Source organism: Salvelinus namaycush, chromosome 20 (genome assembly GCF_016432855.1).
Source record: "Salvelinus namaycush isolate Seneca chromosome 20, SaNama_1.0, whole genome shotgun sequence".
NCBI lineage: Eukaryota > Metazoa > Chordata > Actinopteri > Salmoniformes > Salmonidae > Salvelinus > Salvelinus namaycush.
Window position 1 is genome coordinate 31,585,680 of NC_052326.1, and position 17,357 is coordinate 31,603,036.

General features: G+C 42.5%; 2 protein-coding genes across 6 annotated transcripts; both read left to right on the forward strand.

Moving 5' to 3' along the window:
• Positions 1–967: 967 nt before the first annotated feature.
• Positions 968–9,152, forward strand: LOC120065240 (NADH-cytochrome b5 reductase 3-like). The gene is made up of 9 exons (XM_039016059.1): positions 968–982; positions 3,528–3,674; positions 3,881–3,953; positions 4,410–4,516; positions 4,755–4,884; positions 7,135–7,218; positions 7,355–7,440; positions 7,628–7,727; positions 8,174–9,152. The coding sequence occupies exons 1-9, from the start codon at positions 968–970 to the stop codon at positions 8,344–8,346; spliced, it is 915 nt and encodes a 304-aa protein (XP_038871987.1). The 3' UTR covers positions 8,347–9,152.
• Positions 9,153–9,867: 715 nt separating this feature from the next.
• On the forward strand, positions 9,868–17,041 carry LOC120065241 (adiponectin receptor protein 1). Of its 5 annotated transcripts, none has more exons than XM_039016060.1 (9): positions 9,868–9,974; positions 10,589–10,662; positions 10,757–11,129; positions 11,556–11,663; positions 12,006–12,177; positions 14,063–14,249; positions 14,419–14,606; positions 14,855–15,048; positions 15,627–17,041. In XM_039016060.1, exons 3-9 carry the CDS (start codon positions 10,836–10,838, stop codon positions 15,753–15,755), a joined length of 1,272 nt encoding a protein of 423 aa, XP_038871988.1. In that variant the 5' UTR covers positions 9,868–9,974; positions 10,589–10,662; positions 10,757–10,835; the 3' UTR covers positions 15,756–17,041. The 5 variants fall into 5 exon arrangements, with proteins under 5 accessions (XP_038871988.1, XP_038871990.1, XP_038871989.1 ...); XM_039016062.1 differs by having other exon boundaries at positions 10,757–10,979; XM_039016061.1 differs by lacking the exon at positions 10,589–10,662.
• The last annotated feature ends 316 nt before the right edge of the window (positions 17,042–17,357 follow it).

Sequence of the window (17,357 nt, forward strand, 5' to 3'; positions counted from 1 at the left end):
TCCCTGTCAGTGAGCATTTCTCCTTTGCCAAGATAATCCATCAACCTGACAGATGGGGCATATCAAGAAGCTGATGAAACAGCATGATCATTACAGAGGTGCACCTTGTGCTGGGGACAAAAGGCCACTCTAAAATGTGCAGTTTTGTTAAAACACAAAGCCACAGATGTCTCAAGCTTTGAGGGAGCATGCAATTGGCATGCTGACTGCAGGAATGTCCACAATTTAATGTTCATTTATATACCATAAACTGCCTCCAACTTCGTTTTAGAGAATTTGGCAGTATGTCCATCTGGCCTCCCAACCGCAGACCACGTGTTTGGTGTCGTGTGGGCAAGCGGTTTGCTGATGTCAACGTTGTGAACAGAGTGCCCTGCCCCATGGTGGCGGTGGTGTTATTGTATGGGCAGGCATAAACTACGGACAACGAACACAATTATCCATCGCAATTTGAATGCGCAGAAACACGGTGACACGATCCTGAGTCCCATAGTAGGGCCCATTTAAAAAAAAAAAAATCTGTATTCCCAGTCATATCCAGGGCGGCCCACCATTGGCCCAGCGTCGTCCGGTTTTGGCCAGGGCAGGCTGTCTTTGTTCTTAACTGAATGTATTTCAATTGACTGATTTCGTCATATCGTAACTCGGTAAAGTCTCTGAATGTGTTGCATATTGCGTTTATATTTTTGTTCAGTATACTTTCATGGTAGAATATATAATTTGACTTGAGAAGAGAACAAATCTGGTATACTCCCTATTGTATCATAATCGTGCTGCTGTATAAATCGGTGGCATTTCCGCTTCTCTCCAACGGATGTTGTACAAATTTGGTGTAACCGCTAAATACGCCCTTCCGTCAACTCAATCTTTTTTCGGGGGTGTGCCTTCTCTGATGAGAAGCTAACTAGAGAGCCAAGTAGTTCTTTGCTTCACTAATGTGACCTTGCGCTGAGGATTCGGAATCGCCATGAAGTACGCATTGGTAAGAATATCCTGTCGAAATTATTTCCAGGGTTACTTTGGTTTCCTTTTTTTGTCTGTGGTGGTAGTAGAAAAGTAGCCTGTCAGCTAACGCGGTAACTTACTTTGATAAGTTAAACAGAGAGCAGTAACAAGGCACCGCAGCTGTCACTCCCTGTCAGATAATTTATCTGCCCTGAACTGGTCATATTATGTCAAATTAAATGCACAGAATTGGAAGATTTGTCTCTGAGATTGACCTGATTAAAAGATCACTAACTAGCCTAGTGCAGTTAGCTAAGTGACTCAAGTACAGTAAGCATTTCGTTGGACAGTGTATACTATTTGTATCCTGTACATACGACGAATAAGAATTTAAACTCATGTTGTAAACTTGTGCAGGCGACTCATCTTGGCTAGCAGTCTGCCAAGCAACCAACTCTCCTGGTACATCTGACAACGTGTTAACAGCCATCTAAGCAAGCAAGTGAAGCTTATTTCAGCTTAGATAATAGCAAATACCATAATTTACTGAACAAAAATAAGTGCCACAAGTAACGTGTTGGTTTCATGAGATTAAATAAAAAAATCCTAGAAATGTTCCATGCACAAAAAGCTTATTTCTCCCAAATGTTGTGCACAAATTTGTTTACATCCCTTTTTAGAGAGCATTTCTCATTTGCCAAGATAATCCATCCACCTAACAGGTGTGGCATATCAAGAAGCTGATTAAATAACATTCTGTTGGAGACGTTACAAAAAATGCCACTCTAAATGCATCCAATGTTTTGGAGAATTAGGCAGTAGGTCCAAACGGCCTCATAACTGCAGACCATGTGTAACCCCGCCAGCCCAGGAACTCCACATCCGACTTCTTCACCTCCAGGATCGTCTGAGACCAGTCACCCGGACAGCTGATGAAACTGTGGGTTTGCACAACTGAATAATTTCTGCACAGACTGTCAGAAACCGTCTCCGGGAAGCTCATCTGCGTGCTTGTCGTCCTCACCAGGGTCTTGACCTTTCTGCAGGTTGGCGACCTGACTGCAGTTCGGTGTCCTAACTGACTTCAATGGGCAAATGCTCACCTTCGATGGCCACTGGCACGCTGGAGAAGTGGGCTCTAAATGGATTAATCCCAGTTTCAACTCTACCGGGCAGATGGCAGATAGCGTGTATGGGGTCATGTGGGTGAGTGATTTGCTGATGTCAACGTTGTGAAAAGAATGCCCAATGGTGGGGTTATGGTATGGGCAGTCATAAGCTACGGGCAACGAACACTATTGCATTTTATTTATGGCAATTTGAATGCACAGAGATACCGTGACGAGATCCTGAGGCCCGTTGTCATGCCAATTATCCATCACCTCATGTTTCAGCATGATAATGCACAGCCCTGTGACGCAAGGATCTGTACACAATTCCTGGAAGCGGAAAATGTCCCACTTCTATGGCCTGTCAACCATTTGAGCATGTTTGGGATGCTCTGGATCGACGTGTACGATCATGTGTTCCAGTACCCACCAATATCCAGAAAATTCGCACAGCCATTGAAGAGGAGTGGGTTCCTTTCCACAGGCCACAATCAACAACCTGATCAGCTCTATGCGAAGGAGTAGTGTTGTGCTTCATGAGGCAAATGGTGGTCACACCAGATACTGACCTGTTTTCTGATCCACGCCCCTACCTTTTAATGTGTCTTTGACCAACAGATGCATATCTGTATTCCCAGTCATGTGAAATCCATAGATTAGGGCCCAATGAATTTATTTCAATTTACTTATCTATATGAACTAACTCAGTAAAATCTTTGACATTGTATGTTGCGTTTTATTTTTGTTCAGTGGCGCAGTAAACTTCTAATTGTCTGACATTGGTTGTATTTAAAGAACTACTCAAGTACTGTTAGTAGCCTACACAAGCTGATTACCTTTTGTACTTTATCCTTAAACAGATTTATTGTTCTGAGACAGAATATTATGCCTGACAATGACTGCTTGAAGTAATTTCATGTATAATAGCAGGGCATTTGCAATATGAAAATTCCCCTTATGAGTTTGGTTTCTGAGTTTATCACCTTTTATTTAAAGGGCCAATCCTTAGTTGAAACAATAACAAAGCAAACACTGCCTGTGTTTTGGTAAAAAGCTGAGTGGTGGGCCTGGAGAAGTGTAACCTCTTAAATTCAAAAACAGAGCTTTGGATGCAAGGACTGACCATCCACTATATCAAAATGATAGTTTCAAGCATGTTTTGAGGCTATACAGTTTGTAAACATTGTAAATGTAAACGAATATTAGTGTAAAACATGGTTATATTTTGGGTACTGAAGGGGTTTGACAGTTCAACTAAGTTCATCAGGCATTTGTAAGTGATATTCTTCAAGAATCATTATCTATATAACATTAATTTAAGTCCAAAAATTGATGTACGAACTGCAGATTGCCCATTTAAACAGTCCAATATCTGTTTACATCTGCTTCCCTTATTTTTGTTTTATTTTTTCAACAGTAGCCATGTTATACATGGATTATGCCAAAACAATCTTCTTTCTGTTTTGTATTTAGTTCTCGACGGTAGCTGTGACTGCTGGGGTGTTATTGCTGTCCACTGTGGGCATAATTATAGCCCTCTACCTAGGCAAGAAGAAAAAGCCTCCAGTCACCTTGCTTGACCCTACCCAGAAATACCAGCTAACGCTCATCGATAAAGAGGTACATGTGTGCTATTGAAATAAATTAGACATTTTTGCTATGTGCGTCAGAGGCCTGTGCTTAATTCAATTATATACTCCATGGAAATCATTTTTGTCTAACATTTAACCGAATGTTTGTAGTAGATGGCTTTGCATTGAATTTACACACTATTTGACAAAACCAATGTATGAATAGTTCGATATGTCTTTGGCCTCTTTCCATAGGTGATCAGCCATGATACTCGCAGGTTCCGCTTTCGACTTCCCTCAGCAGAACATATCCTGGGGCTGCCTGTAGGTAAGTCTTTTGTCAAGTGACAGTGTTTGATAATTGATTATTATTTGATACAGTGCCATGCCATTAATAGAAATACACTTTCAAAATTTAGCAGACCCTCTTATCCAGAGAGACTTACAGGAGCAATTAAGGTTATGTGTCTTGCTCAAGTTTACATCTACCTGTTATTCACCTAGTCGTCTTGGGGATTCAAATCAGCGTCCTTTTGGTTACTGGCCCAACTCTCAAATAGTCCTTTAGCTCACCAGCATTATAACTACCCTCAAAACGTAATACTTGATGGCGTTGTATTGCACTGATGGAAACTAGAACGCTTAGCTTCCCAGTCCTTGAATGCCCTCTAGTGTATGAGTCATTTAGCAGAACAATCAGAGGATAAAGCCACACCAAATGACCCTATCAGTTTTCAATCAGTGTTGTCTTTGTGTTTCTAATCACCTTATTTGTTTCATCTAGGGAAGCATGTATACCTCTCTGCCCGTATTGACGGCAGCCTGGTAGTCAGACCATACACACCTGTGTCCAGCGACGACAACAAAGGATATGTTGACTTGGTTGTGAAGGTATGTTTGGTTTGTCAAAGCAGTCTTATATAATAAACTGAACACTAGTACTACCATATGTATCGAGCGTGTCGTAGTAGGAGGAGTGATGACATGCTGGACCTGTTAGTAGATCATCTTATTCTTTGGGATCTAAAAGAGAAAAACAAATCCTAAATAATCACTGCTACTGTGAGGCGCTTGATATATACGGACCCTGATCTGCAAACCATATTTAATGTAGAAAATTCCTCCCCAGATCTACTTCAGTAATGTGCACCTCAAGTTTCCTGATGGAGGCAAGATGTCCCAGTACCTGGAGAGTCTGCACCTGGGAGATGTGGTGGACTTCAGAGGACCAGGAGGACTGCTGGAGTACAGAGGGCATGGTACGACCAGTCCACTGCCTGGCACACCCTCCTGATATTTACTAATGATGTGTCCCAAATGGTAACCTATATGCACTGAGTGTACAAAACATTAAGGACACCTGCTCTTTCCATGACAGACTGACCAGGTGAAAGTTATGATCCCTTATTGATGTCACTTGTAAAGTCCACTAAAGTCTATGTAGATGAATGGGAGGAGACAGGTTAAAGAAGGATTTTTAAGCATTGCAACAATTGAGACATGGCATATGCATGTGTGCCATTCAGAGGGTGAATGGGCAAGACAAAAGATTTAACTGCCTTTGAACATGGTATGGTAGTAGGTGCCAGGCACACTGGTCGATACAGATACATATCGCAATGTTATTTTTGGATGATATAATATCGGTATTTGACTAAGTATCAATTTGTTAAACAAAAATACAAGTTAAACATATATTTTTTAAAGTGCTAATGTAAATGGCATTAGCTAGCGCTAGTTGGCTGTACCTGTGCCAAAACTCTGTGCCAAAGCACTTTTATTTCCCTCATTGATCAACTCATTTTCTCATGCTTTCTCGTCTCTTTGCAGCAGACGTATAGTGAGCAATATGTTTGGAACATCAAATCGCAATACATATAGAATCATGAGAATTTCAATACATATTATTTTAAAAAATCTACCCCTTTTTCTCCCCAATTCTGTGGTATGCAATTGGTAGTTAGTCCTGTCCTATCGCTGCAACTCCCGTACGAACTCAGGAGAGGCGAAGGTCGAGAGCCGTGCGTCCTCCGAAACACAACCCAGCCATGCCGCACTGCTTCTTGACACAACGCCCGCTTAACCCGGAAGCCAGCTGCACCAATGTGTCGGAGGAAACACCGTACACCTGGCGACCGTGTCAATGTGCGTTGCGCCCGGCCCGCCACAGGAGTCGCTAGTGCGTGATGGGACAGGAACATCCCTGCCGGCCAAACCCTCCCCTATCCCGGTTAACACTGGGCCAATTGTGCGCGGCCGGCTGCGACAGAGCCTGGACTCGAACCAGGATCTCTAGTGGCACAGCTAGCGATGCAGTGCCTTAGACCACTGCGCCACTCGGGAGGCTGCAATACATATCTTATCGACACCTACGTTTCGTGAGGTCCCTGGCAATTCCCAGCCCTAATATTAGTGCGTTCTTTTTTACCATGGCCCATAAGGGTCTGATCTTTAGAGAATCTGGTGCCATTTGGGATGCGCTCAGTCTAATGGAATGGGGGTTTTAGCTTTGTGTACACAGTCTCTAATGGAATGGGGGTTTTAGCTTTGTGTACACAGTCTCTAATGGAATGGGGGTTTTAGCTTTGTGTACACAGTCTCTAATGGAATGGGGGTTTTAGCTTTGTGTACACAGTCTCTAATGGAATGGGGGTTTTAGCTTTGTGTACACAGTCTCTAATGGAATGGGGGTTTTAGCTTTGTGTACACAGTCTCTAATGGAATGGGGGTTTTAGCTTTGTGTACACAGTCTCTAATGGAATGGGGGTTTTAGCTTTGTGTACACAGTCTCTAATGGAATGGGGGTTTTAGCTTTGTGTACACAGTCTCTAATGGAATGGGGGTTTTAGCTTTGTGTACACAGTCTCTAATGGAATGGGGGTTTTAGCTTTGTGTACACAGTCTCTAATGGAATGGGGGTTTTAGCTTTGTGTACACAGTCTCTAATGGAATGGGGGTTTTAGCTTTGTGTACACAGTCTCTAATGGAATGGGGGTTTTAGCTTTGTGTACACAGTCTCTAATGGAATGGGGGTTTTAGCTTTGTGTACACAGTCTCTAATGGAATGGGGGTTTTAGCTTTGTGTACACAGTCTCTAATTGAATGGGGGTTTTAGCTTTGTGTACTTGGGTGTGGCTGGCTGAGTGATTGTGTGTACACACTTATAGTCAACCTTAAGTCTACTGAATAAGTCAACAGTAAATGTACAATATCTCTGAGCAATTTGCTGGCTTGCTACATCACATTTTGCAACTTTCATTCCCCAAAGGTTCCAGAAAAGCACTGCCTAAAGAATGTGTTGTCACTTAAAATGTTTACTAATGCGCACAGTATTATTTGATACAATGTTCCACAACATAGTTGTTGGGTGTGTCCATCATCCTGTCTTCCATTTGGGACCAGATAACTGTTGTTCATTTGCTCCCCAAGCATACTGGAAAAGGAAAATTATCTCTGGAATGTTTTGGCATAATTTTTGTCTCATTGCTTTCTCCCATTCCATTCAACAGGGCAGTTTGCAGTTCAGACAGACAAGAAGTCTCCTGCGGAGATAAAAGTTGCCAGTACTGTGGGTCTGATAGCTGGAGGAACAGGTGAACTTTCCCTTCGCAACCCTGCACTCTGAACCTAAACACTTAAATGTTGTCTTGTTATAGCCCATGGGTAAATGTGTAAATGTAGAGTGAGCGCTTTTAGTTCCTGGTGCTGAACTCCCTTCCCTATTTGTAGGCATCACCCCTATGCTACAACTGGTGCGCGCTATCATGAAGGACCCCAGTGACAGGACCACCTGCAGCCTGCTGTATGCCAACCAGGTGTGTGGCCGCTGCTCACACTAGCCTCTCTCCTAAAAGAGACTTTTAATATCAATGGGTTCATCTATATAAATAAAGAACAGATACTGTAAATGCTTTGTACTAGCTTCACTGTGGATATAGTTCATAGGTTTGCTTAGGTTTAGAGTTAACACTGAACTGTCTGTGTGTGGTGTGTTCATGGCAGACTGAGAAGGATATCCTGCTGAGGGATGAGCTGGAGGAGGTCCAGGCCAGACACCCAGACCGCTTCAAGCTGTGGTTTTCAGTGGACAGGGCACCCGAGGGTATGTGCCTATCGACTTTTGCTTGCATTGCTCAAGTGTTGACATCAAGATTTCAAATTGGCAACCCATCCCAAATGGAATTAATTGAAGCATAAGCAAACATTACAATAATTCACTGTGGAATTCAATGATAATTCTTCTTCTGTTCTCTGCATTGCGCATCACATAAAGAGTGAAAACATAATAATTATATCCCTATAGCAGTAAAATAACACACACATACACGCATACATACAGAAAAATGAAGCAGAAGGTGTTTGAACCCAGTTAAATATGTTAAATATGGGAGACAAGCCTATACACAATCTATATACACATGTACCATTTACCACATAGAAGCTAAATATTTTTGCAATTTGTGTGTTTTATGGCAGAATCATTAAGCATATTGGTACTTGTTTGCAACCCCATGAAAGACTGAATTATGATCAATTTGTGTCGCTCAGGCTGGGAGTACAGTGAGGGCTTCATCAATGTGGATATGATCCAGGAGCACCTGCCCACCCCCAGTGAGGACACCTTGGTGCTCATGTGCGGTCCACCCCCCATGATCCAGTTTGCTTGCAACCCCAACCTGGACAAGTTGGGCTACCGGCAGAGTCAGCGCTTCGCCTACTAGTCACCAGCCTAGGAACTATCCTCCCAGCCACACCCAGCATGGGCCTTCTCAATGCAACAATGACATCAATTCAGTGCTTGGTTGGGCCGGAACTACTGCTTGAGTACCGGCATCTCTTATAGAATATTGGCTCAAAGATTTTGCGGAGTTCCAGCACCTAAATATATACAGTACTGGCACCCAAAATAAGTATGGGCACCATTTTCAGTCCGCTTAAAGCACTGCATCAATTTACTACCAAAAGCCCCATATGGTAAGTGCAGACAGGTTGAGCATTAAATGCTCACTTGGAACCAAAGTCCTACCTTTGTATTATTAGCCTCCATCTCCTGCTAATATCTACAATTGTATTTTTAGGTGAGGTTTTAAAGCTTTGATTTATTATTGATGTACTTAGCCTTGAGCAGTCCTCCTAAAAACAGGACAGAGCGAACATAATTAAAGATAAAGCCGCATACTGAACTGAATTATGCCCAGGGATGCAGTGCTGAATATAAGGAGGCTGCCCAGGCAGCTTTACTTTAATTGCATATCATTTGTTGTGTGTGCATTTAAGTGTTACAGCTGCTGTAGAGATGTGTTATACTGTATTTTGGCACATGTGGGGCTTTTTGATGTGTGTCTAGTGGGTATGGGATCTGACTCCATTTCTTATTGTATTTCTGTGAGATTGTGTGAGCATAATTATTCAAGTCTCTTTTTGTTTTATATATTATAATTTCAGAGTTTAATCTGCAATGCACTACAGTCTTTGTAAAAATGGATTGTGTTTATGAAAAGACAATAAAAATTTCTGCCACTTCAAATTGCCTCCACTCATATACGGGATCCATAATCCTGTTTTATGTATTGACTGGACCATTCCTTAGATATGGTCCCTTGTTGTAATGTGGAGGTTAACAATTTGGACATTCAGTTTGCCAGAACAACGTGGCTCTGATTGCGACAGTTGAATGCTGTCACAACAAGGAGTAATCTGTGCTTGGTGCAGACAATTTAGTCCAAATGCTGGGACAGAGTGGTAGTTGGAAAAATGTTATCTAATTCCACTGCCTACTACAGTACAGTTCCCCTTTGTTGACAGGGATTATTGAAGATTGGAATTGCTGATGAGAGTTGGTTTACAAGTAGGAGTAGCTCTATCCACAAGTAAAGAGCTGGATGAGGGTCTATTTTTAATTGAGCCTTTCTTGTGCTGCTAAAATGTGGTTTAGGCAGCTCAGTTCTGAAGACAACTTTTCACATACTGTACATACACTATTGTTAAGTTTGGGGGTTCATGCAGGCACCATTATGGAGGTAATGTGATTCCACTCAATCATTTATAGGAGAAGCACGTGCATGACCTGGGAATAAAACAGTGTACCACTTAAGTCTATGTTGATTTGATATAATGGCTACATATACAGACAGTATTTTGGTGTTACTTTAAAACATTTTACATTTGTAATTTTAACCACTAGATGGAGACGATGTTACGTTGTTTATGAGAACCAGTTGAAACTCTTTGCTTGGCATTGACTTGTCATTTTCGTTAACCGTGCTGCGTGACTGTTCGTTCGGAGGTTCGGCTTGTTTTTGTGAGAATCGGGAAGGGATCACATTTCCTTTGACGTCTGGAGTATCAGGTAGCTACGTCCGCTGAGTGAAAATGCAAAAGTTAACCAGCTTCAACAATGAGCAATATTGTAGCATTGTATTTGCAACTGTGTCAGTGTGTTTGGTATTGGTTCGATACAGCCAGACGTGACCAGTTTTCTTCGAGTATGCGAAAGCTAACTAGCTAGCCTATAATGCTAGCTAATGGCATTAGTAATGCTAGCATCTGCGGTTATCGTACGTTACCTTGGGGCTCTAGCTAGCTATAATTTGCTGGTGTACGTCATGAATCATGTCAGCCAAATCATATTATTGGAGTCGTTATCTTGTTATCCCAGTTCCATGTTTATTCGGATGCTATTGTATGATTGCTTTGTTCTAAGGTAGCCAACCAGCTGACAAAGTCTTTGCCAGTTTTGTTTGTTAGCTGCCAGCTAACGTTACCGTTAGCTAACTACATTTTTCGGCCGTCTCGCAAGAGCAATTTTGGTCTTCCTGCCATGTTAGCCGAGTAGCTTATTCGTCATAACTGTTGTCAAATACTCATTTAACGAGTGAATATTTTCACGACATAAGACTGTTGATGGTGTAAAAATGTAACGTTATGTAGAAGTAATACTGGAAGCTGCAATTTTTACTTCAGTGCTGAATGCAAGGACCAACTGTCGGTGGGAAATATAGACCTACCAAAGTCCACATCAGGTCCAATTGTCACAGGTGAAGTTAGTTACAATTTGTAATAAAGTTATTTCAGTGAAAAACTACATTAACTAATGTATTTATTTGTCACTGTGATTTCTTGACTCCTCAGCACTGGGCCAACTGCGGACTTAAGTGTCAGGCTTTAGTAGTACACACAGGCAGAGGACAGGTCATCAGGCAGTCTCCCTATGTCAGGCCGAAACGGGTCTGCGAGTGATGCAGACTGTCGGATCTCAGAGGACTGCCGGGTCCCGGATGTGGAGCTGATGGAGCTGGGACCTCTGCTGGAGGAGACGGGACGGCAGACAGCGGGGAAAGGCATGATGTCAGAAGTGAGAGTGGGGGAGACAGGTTACGTCCAATATGGCACCATATTCCCTACACAGTGCTCAAATTTTGATCAGCGCTCAAAAGTCAAAAGTAGTGCACTATATAGGGTGCCATTTGGAATGCTGCCTGACTCAACTCCTCGATTACCACAGGTATTAGGTATTTTCTAAAGCGGGCGCAGAATCTTCCAAATCAACATTTGGAAGATTCAGGTGATCAGCCAACACCAACGTGTCTAGTGAACACAGGGGTGTATTCAGAGAGGTGAAAGTTCAGAACGTTGCAGATCTCCCCATTGGCCTATTATACATCCAAACAAACTGGTTGTTCTACAAAATGAGTTTCTATCTAAATGTTCTATAGCGTTGCACCCTCGTGAATATGCCCCAGTTGAAGACAAAACAAATCTAAGTGGTCATTGGGCAATAGAGCTAAGCTTGGGTGGGGTCGCACCTAAGTAATGGTCAGGGAAATGTAGACCAAACCAACTGGGATTCGTTCCCATGTTTTCACTTTTATCCTGCACTGCAAAGGCATATGCTCTACTTGCCTAACTAAATCACATTCTCTCTCTGCAGGGGGCCTCAGTTCTGCCTGATGAGGAGGATGAAGAGGTGGAAGAGGTCCTGACGCTGCCCCTCCAGGCTCACCACGCAATGGAGAAGATGGAGGAGTTTGTGCACAAAGTAGGCATCATTGGGCTGTTCCAGATGGCAGGATCAATAAGTTAGCCAGCTAACTTTGATAAGCAGCCAAAGTATCTCTTGATTTTCTGAATCATTTAGAAAGCTAAACTTGAATATGAGTTGTTGGTTGTCGAGTCAATTATACCATGCCCATTTCAAGTCTATGTTTCTCGAAAAGATGAAGTTATTTCAGAATTTCTGGGACAGTTAGCTGGCTAACTCATTGATCCTGCTTTCTGGAACAGCCCCCATGGCTGCTCTGTCTAACTTCATACACAGAGAGAATAAGAGTGGGGAGATGAACAGGACATTCATGGTAGCCTTAAACCCTTGTGTTTTAAGGTGTGGAAGGGTAGCTGGAGGGTTATCCCATTTCATGTCCTGCCGGAGTGGCTGAAGGACAACGACTACCTCCTGCATGGACACCGACCCCCCATGCCCTCCTTCCGCGCATGCTTTGGAAGCATCTTCAGGATCCACACAGAAACAGGCAACATCTGGACCCACCTTCTGGGTGAGTGAGTGTGTGAGATATATGAGGAGACTGAATCCTCACATGTTGAACCTCACACCATTGCCTATAAAGTTGCAGTGAAGCACAAGTCTATGATCCCCACAACTAGGGCACATTCACTAGGTCCTAAGTTCAGCATGCTGCCATTAAGCAATGTACAGTTGAAGTCGGAAGTTTACATATACCTTAGCCAAGTACATTTAAACTCAGTTTTTCACAATTCCTGACATTTAATCCTCGTAAAAATTCCCTGTCTTTGGTCAGTTAGGATCACCACTTTATTTTAAGAATGTGAAATGTCAGAAGTTTACATATACTTAATTAGTATTTGGTAGCATTGCCTTTTAAATTGTTTAATTTGGGTCAAATGTTTCGTGTAGCCTTCCACAAGCTTCCCACAATAAGTTGGGTGAATTTTGGCCCGTTCCTCCAGACAGAGCTGATGTAACTGAGTCAGGTTTATTGGCCTCCTTGCTCGCACACGCTTTTTAAGTTCCGCCCACAAATTTTCTATAGGGTTGAGGTCAGGGCTTTGTGATGGCCACTCCAATACCTTGACTTTGTTGTCCTTAAGCCATTTTGCCACAACTTTGGAAGTATGCTTGGGGTCATTGTCCATTTGGAAGACCCATTTGTGACCAAGCTTTAACTTCCTGACTGTTGTTTTGAGATGTTGCTTCAATATATCCACATAATTTTCCTTTCTTCATGATACCATCTATTTTGTGAAGTGCACCAGACCATCCTGCAGCAAAGCACCCCCACAACATGATGCTGCCACCACCGTGCTTCACGGTTGGGATGGTGTTCTTCGGCTTGCAAGCCTCCCCCTTTTTCCTCCAAACATAACGATGGTCATTATGACCAAACAGTTCTATTTTTGTTTCATCAGACCAGAGAACATTTCTCCAAAAAGTCCCCATGTGCAGTTGCAAACCGTAGTCTGGCTTTTTTATGGTGGTTTTGGAGCAGTGGTGTCTTCCTTGCTAAGCTGCCTTTCAGGTTATGTCAATATAGGACTTGTTTTACTGTGGATATAGATACTTTTGTACCTGTTTCCTCCAGCATCTTCACAAGGTCCTCTGCTGCTGTTCTGGGATTGATTTGCACTTTTTGCACCAAAGTACGTTCATCTCTAGGAGACAGAACGCGTCTCCTTCCTGAGCGGTATAACGGCTGCGTGGTCCCATGGTGTTTTTACTTGCGTACTATTGTTTGAGCAGATGAACGTGGTACCTTCAGGCATTTGAAAATTGCTCCCAAGGATGAACCAGACTTGTGGAGGTCTAGAGTTTTAGGTTTTGGCTGATTTCTTTTGATTTTCCCATGATGTCAAGCAGTGGCACTGAATTTGAAGGTAGGCCTTGAAATACATCCACAGGTACACCCCCAATTGACTCAAATTAGGCAAATTTACATATCAGAAGCTTCTATTTCTGGAATTTTCCAAGCTGTTTAAAGGCACAGTCAACTTAGTGTATGTGAATTTCTGACCCACTGGAATTGTGATAGTGAAATAATCTGTCTGGAAACAATTGTTGGAAAAATGTGTAGATGTCCTAACCGACTTGCCAAAACGATAGTTTGTTAACAAGAAATTTGTGGAGTGGTTGAAAAATGAGTTTTAATAACTCCAACCTAAGTGTATGTAAACTTCTGACTTCAACTGTATGTATTGTGCAATCACTTATCTATACTACATAGCAAAGAAGTGTGCCTCTTACACAACACATTTCCATTTACAATGCTCCTGATTGTGTCCCCCATTGTGTATATACAGTGTGCCCCATAGAGACCCCTTCCTATTGCTAATATTCATTTGTCATGATATGCCCCATATGATTACTGGTCCACAAATGATGGCCTCACCTCTCCAACCCCTCAGGGCTGATCCTGTTTATTGGTCTGGGCACGTACACCATTCTGCGGCCCAACATGTACTTCATGGCCCCGCTGCAGGAGAAAGTGGTGTTTGGGATGTTTTTTCTGGGTGCTGTGCTCTGCCTCAGCTTTTCCTGGCTCTTTCACACCGTCTACTGCCACTCTGAGAAAGTGTCCCGCACCTTCTCCAAGTAAGGCTGCATGCCCCCCTCCCTCTTGCTCATATAGATTTCTTTCTTGATTAGCTCTCCTGTATTTCTGAAAAGAAATGTGACGTTTCATTTCAGTTTTTTTTTTTACTTTAAAGTGTCATTTAAATGGATGTTCCTCTTCTAACCTCAGTGTTTTGTTTTCCCTCAGACTTGACTACTCGGGTATTGCCCTGCTGATCATGGGTTCATTTGTGCCCTGGCTCTACTACTCGTTCTACTGTTCCCCACAGCCGCGCCTCATCTACCTCACCATTGTCTGTGTGCTGGGCATTGCCGCCATCATAGTGGCCCAGTGGGAACGCTTCTCCACGCCCGCGCATCGGCCCACACGAGCAGGTGCTGCACCACATATTAACCAGCCTGTCAGAGAGTGTACTGTGACATGGATACAGAGCAATGACATATATGTAAATGTTTTAATACAACAGCTAAAAACATGAGAAAATCATCAGGAAATGCTTTTTTCTTATACTTGTGTGTGAATAGCTGGTATAAGTTTGACCATCTTATTGTATCCTATACTATGACTGATCCAGCTGCTCTTGCTTCCACCAACCAACCTTTCCCCTCCATGTCTCTCACAGGAGTGTTCATGGGCCTGGGACTGAGTGGCATCGTCCCCACAGTGCACTTCACTATCGAGGAGGGCTTCGTCAAGGCCACCACTGTGGGACAGATGGGCTGGTTCTACCTGATGGGCGCCATGTACATCACTGGCGCCGGACTGTACGCCGCCAGGATCCCCGAACGCTACTTCCCTGGCAAATGTGACATCTGGGTAAGTGTGTAACAGAGGCAAAAAATGTAACCCTTTTCCATATATACTGCGCTACTTTTGGCCAGGGCCCATAGGGGGACCCAAGAAAGAGTGCGGCTAATTGGGGATCATAAGAAAATACTAAATGGGTCTCTGGTCAAGTGGTGCACTATATAGGATATAGGCTGCCATTTGGGATGTAGACGCAGGCTTGTAGCTAGCTCCTGAACTAACCCCATGTCCTCATTTATATGACGATGATTATATTATTATATTATTATAATGTTATCGTCATTTAATGCGATGTGAGTTACGGTCACACATGTTCTGCACTGTGGTTATTCCCTATATAGTACGCCACATAGGACTCTGGTTATTCCCTATATAGTACTGAGCTGTACTGTAGGAATATGTGGCCCATGTAGTAATCAAACTGCTAGAACTTGTGTTGCAAACACAATGCTCTAACCAGAGGAGCCTTTGGACATACATTCCCTATTTAGTGCACTACTTTTGACCAGAGCCATATGGGAATAGTGCACTAAGTAGAGAATAGGGTGCCATATGGTAAGCAGCCTCGGACCTCCCTCTCTCCTCAGTTCCACTCCCACCAGATCTTCCACGTCCTGGTTGTGGCGGCAGCCTTTATCCACTTCTACGGCGTCTCCAACCTGCAGGAGTTCCGCTACGGCCTGGAGGGAGGGTGCACTGACGACACCCTTCTCTGAGAGGCCCATCTGTGGCCCCCTCAGGCATTTCCTGGTCGGTCCCCGGCCCTATAAAGTGCTGCTGGAACACTCAATGGTCCTCCGTAGCTCCTTTTCTCCGCCCTCCCCCCACCTACCCACCCAACCACCCCGATTTGCTCATGTCATTTTTGGTTTTCTTGTGGTGTGTTTTTCTGCTTGTGCTACTTTTTCCCCATTTAAAGTAGCTTTAGCTAGTGAACTAATATAGAGGGGCATCCCGGTGATGCAGCAGCACTTCTTTTTTTTTTATCAAAAGGGAGCTTTAGGCTCCACTTTAGCTCATGAAGAACAACAGGGGATTTTCAACAGATTGATTACATGTTTCCTTCAAGGATGGGAACCTCTGAGAGGCGTTGCCCTCCAGAGCTTCCCAAATCTAGCTGTAGGAGGCTTATGTGATAGAATGGGTCCGGGTTGGGGTCAGTTCGTTCCATTTTTATTCTGTCATTATAAGGAATTAATCTAAATTAAATTCATTATTTTTTTTAAATGTAAAAGTCATAATTTAAAACAGTGGGCAATTCCAACAATTGATTTAAGAGTATTTTGTTGATTTAAATTTAGTTGACATACAATCAACCCCAATTGAGGTATGGGTTATGGAACTGAAAGTCAAACAATTGAATTACTTACCTAAAAGACACTCTGCTTGGTACCCTTACCCCTCATGTCCCTTTTCAATGGAACAGAATCTTGTATGATTGATAGCTGGTATAAACTAACCGGGAAACGCACAATGGGCAAATCTGGGAATAGGTCAACTCTTTCCCGTCTCAACTTGAGATTTGTTTAATTTTAAGGCTATATTTCAGAACTCTAAAGGTCAAATTATTGCACCTTAACAATATGTTATTACCATTAAGCTTTGTCACTGCATGGGGTCCACCATGTAATGAGTAGGAAATAGGAATAATATTTTAGTATTCCTGTGCCTTAGGCCAATGGAAATAGTTTTTAAATAGATGGGCCAATATTGCAGTCAAGTGAACTTCATTAGGATCTCCAGATATAATGATGATAACAAACTTTTTTGTTTTCTTGTCCTTATACCCAATGAAATCACTATTAAACTTTTGACCTCCAATAGTTTTCTCAAACTGCTGTTTATTTAAGATTCTTTTTTTTTTTAAAGCTGACTTTCTGTGGCTTTATTACAAAGACTAAACAATCTGTGTATTCTTGACTTTGTGTTGTGTTCTGTGTAGACAAGTTGATGGATAATACATTTCCCTGAAATGTAAACACATAATAAATATTTATTAATGTTAAAATGGGAAACTAACCCAAGTCATGCATTTTCTGTTCTATATAGTGATATGACACTTCATCACACTTTACTTTTCACACACATGAACATGGTTTGTCGTTGTCAAATCAAATGTTAATTGTGATATGAGCCAAATACAACAGGTGTAGTAGACCTTACAGTGAAATGCTTACATGTCCTTAACCAACAATGCAGTTTTAAGAAAAATAAGTGTTCAGTAAAAAATAGATATAACAAATAATTAAAAATAACAGTAGCGAGGCTATATACAGGGTTACCGTTACAGAGTCAATGTGTACAGGTAAGTTGACATA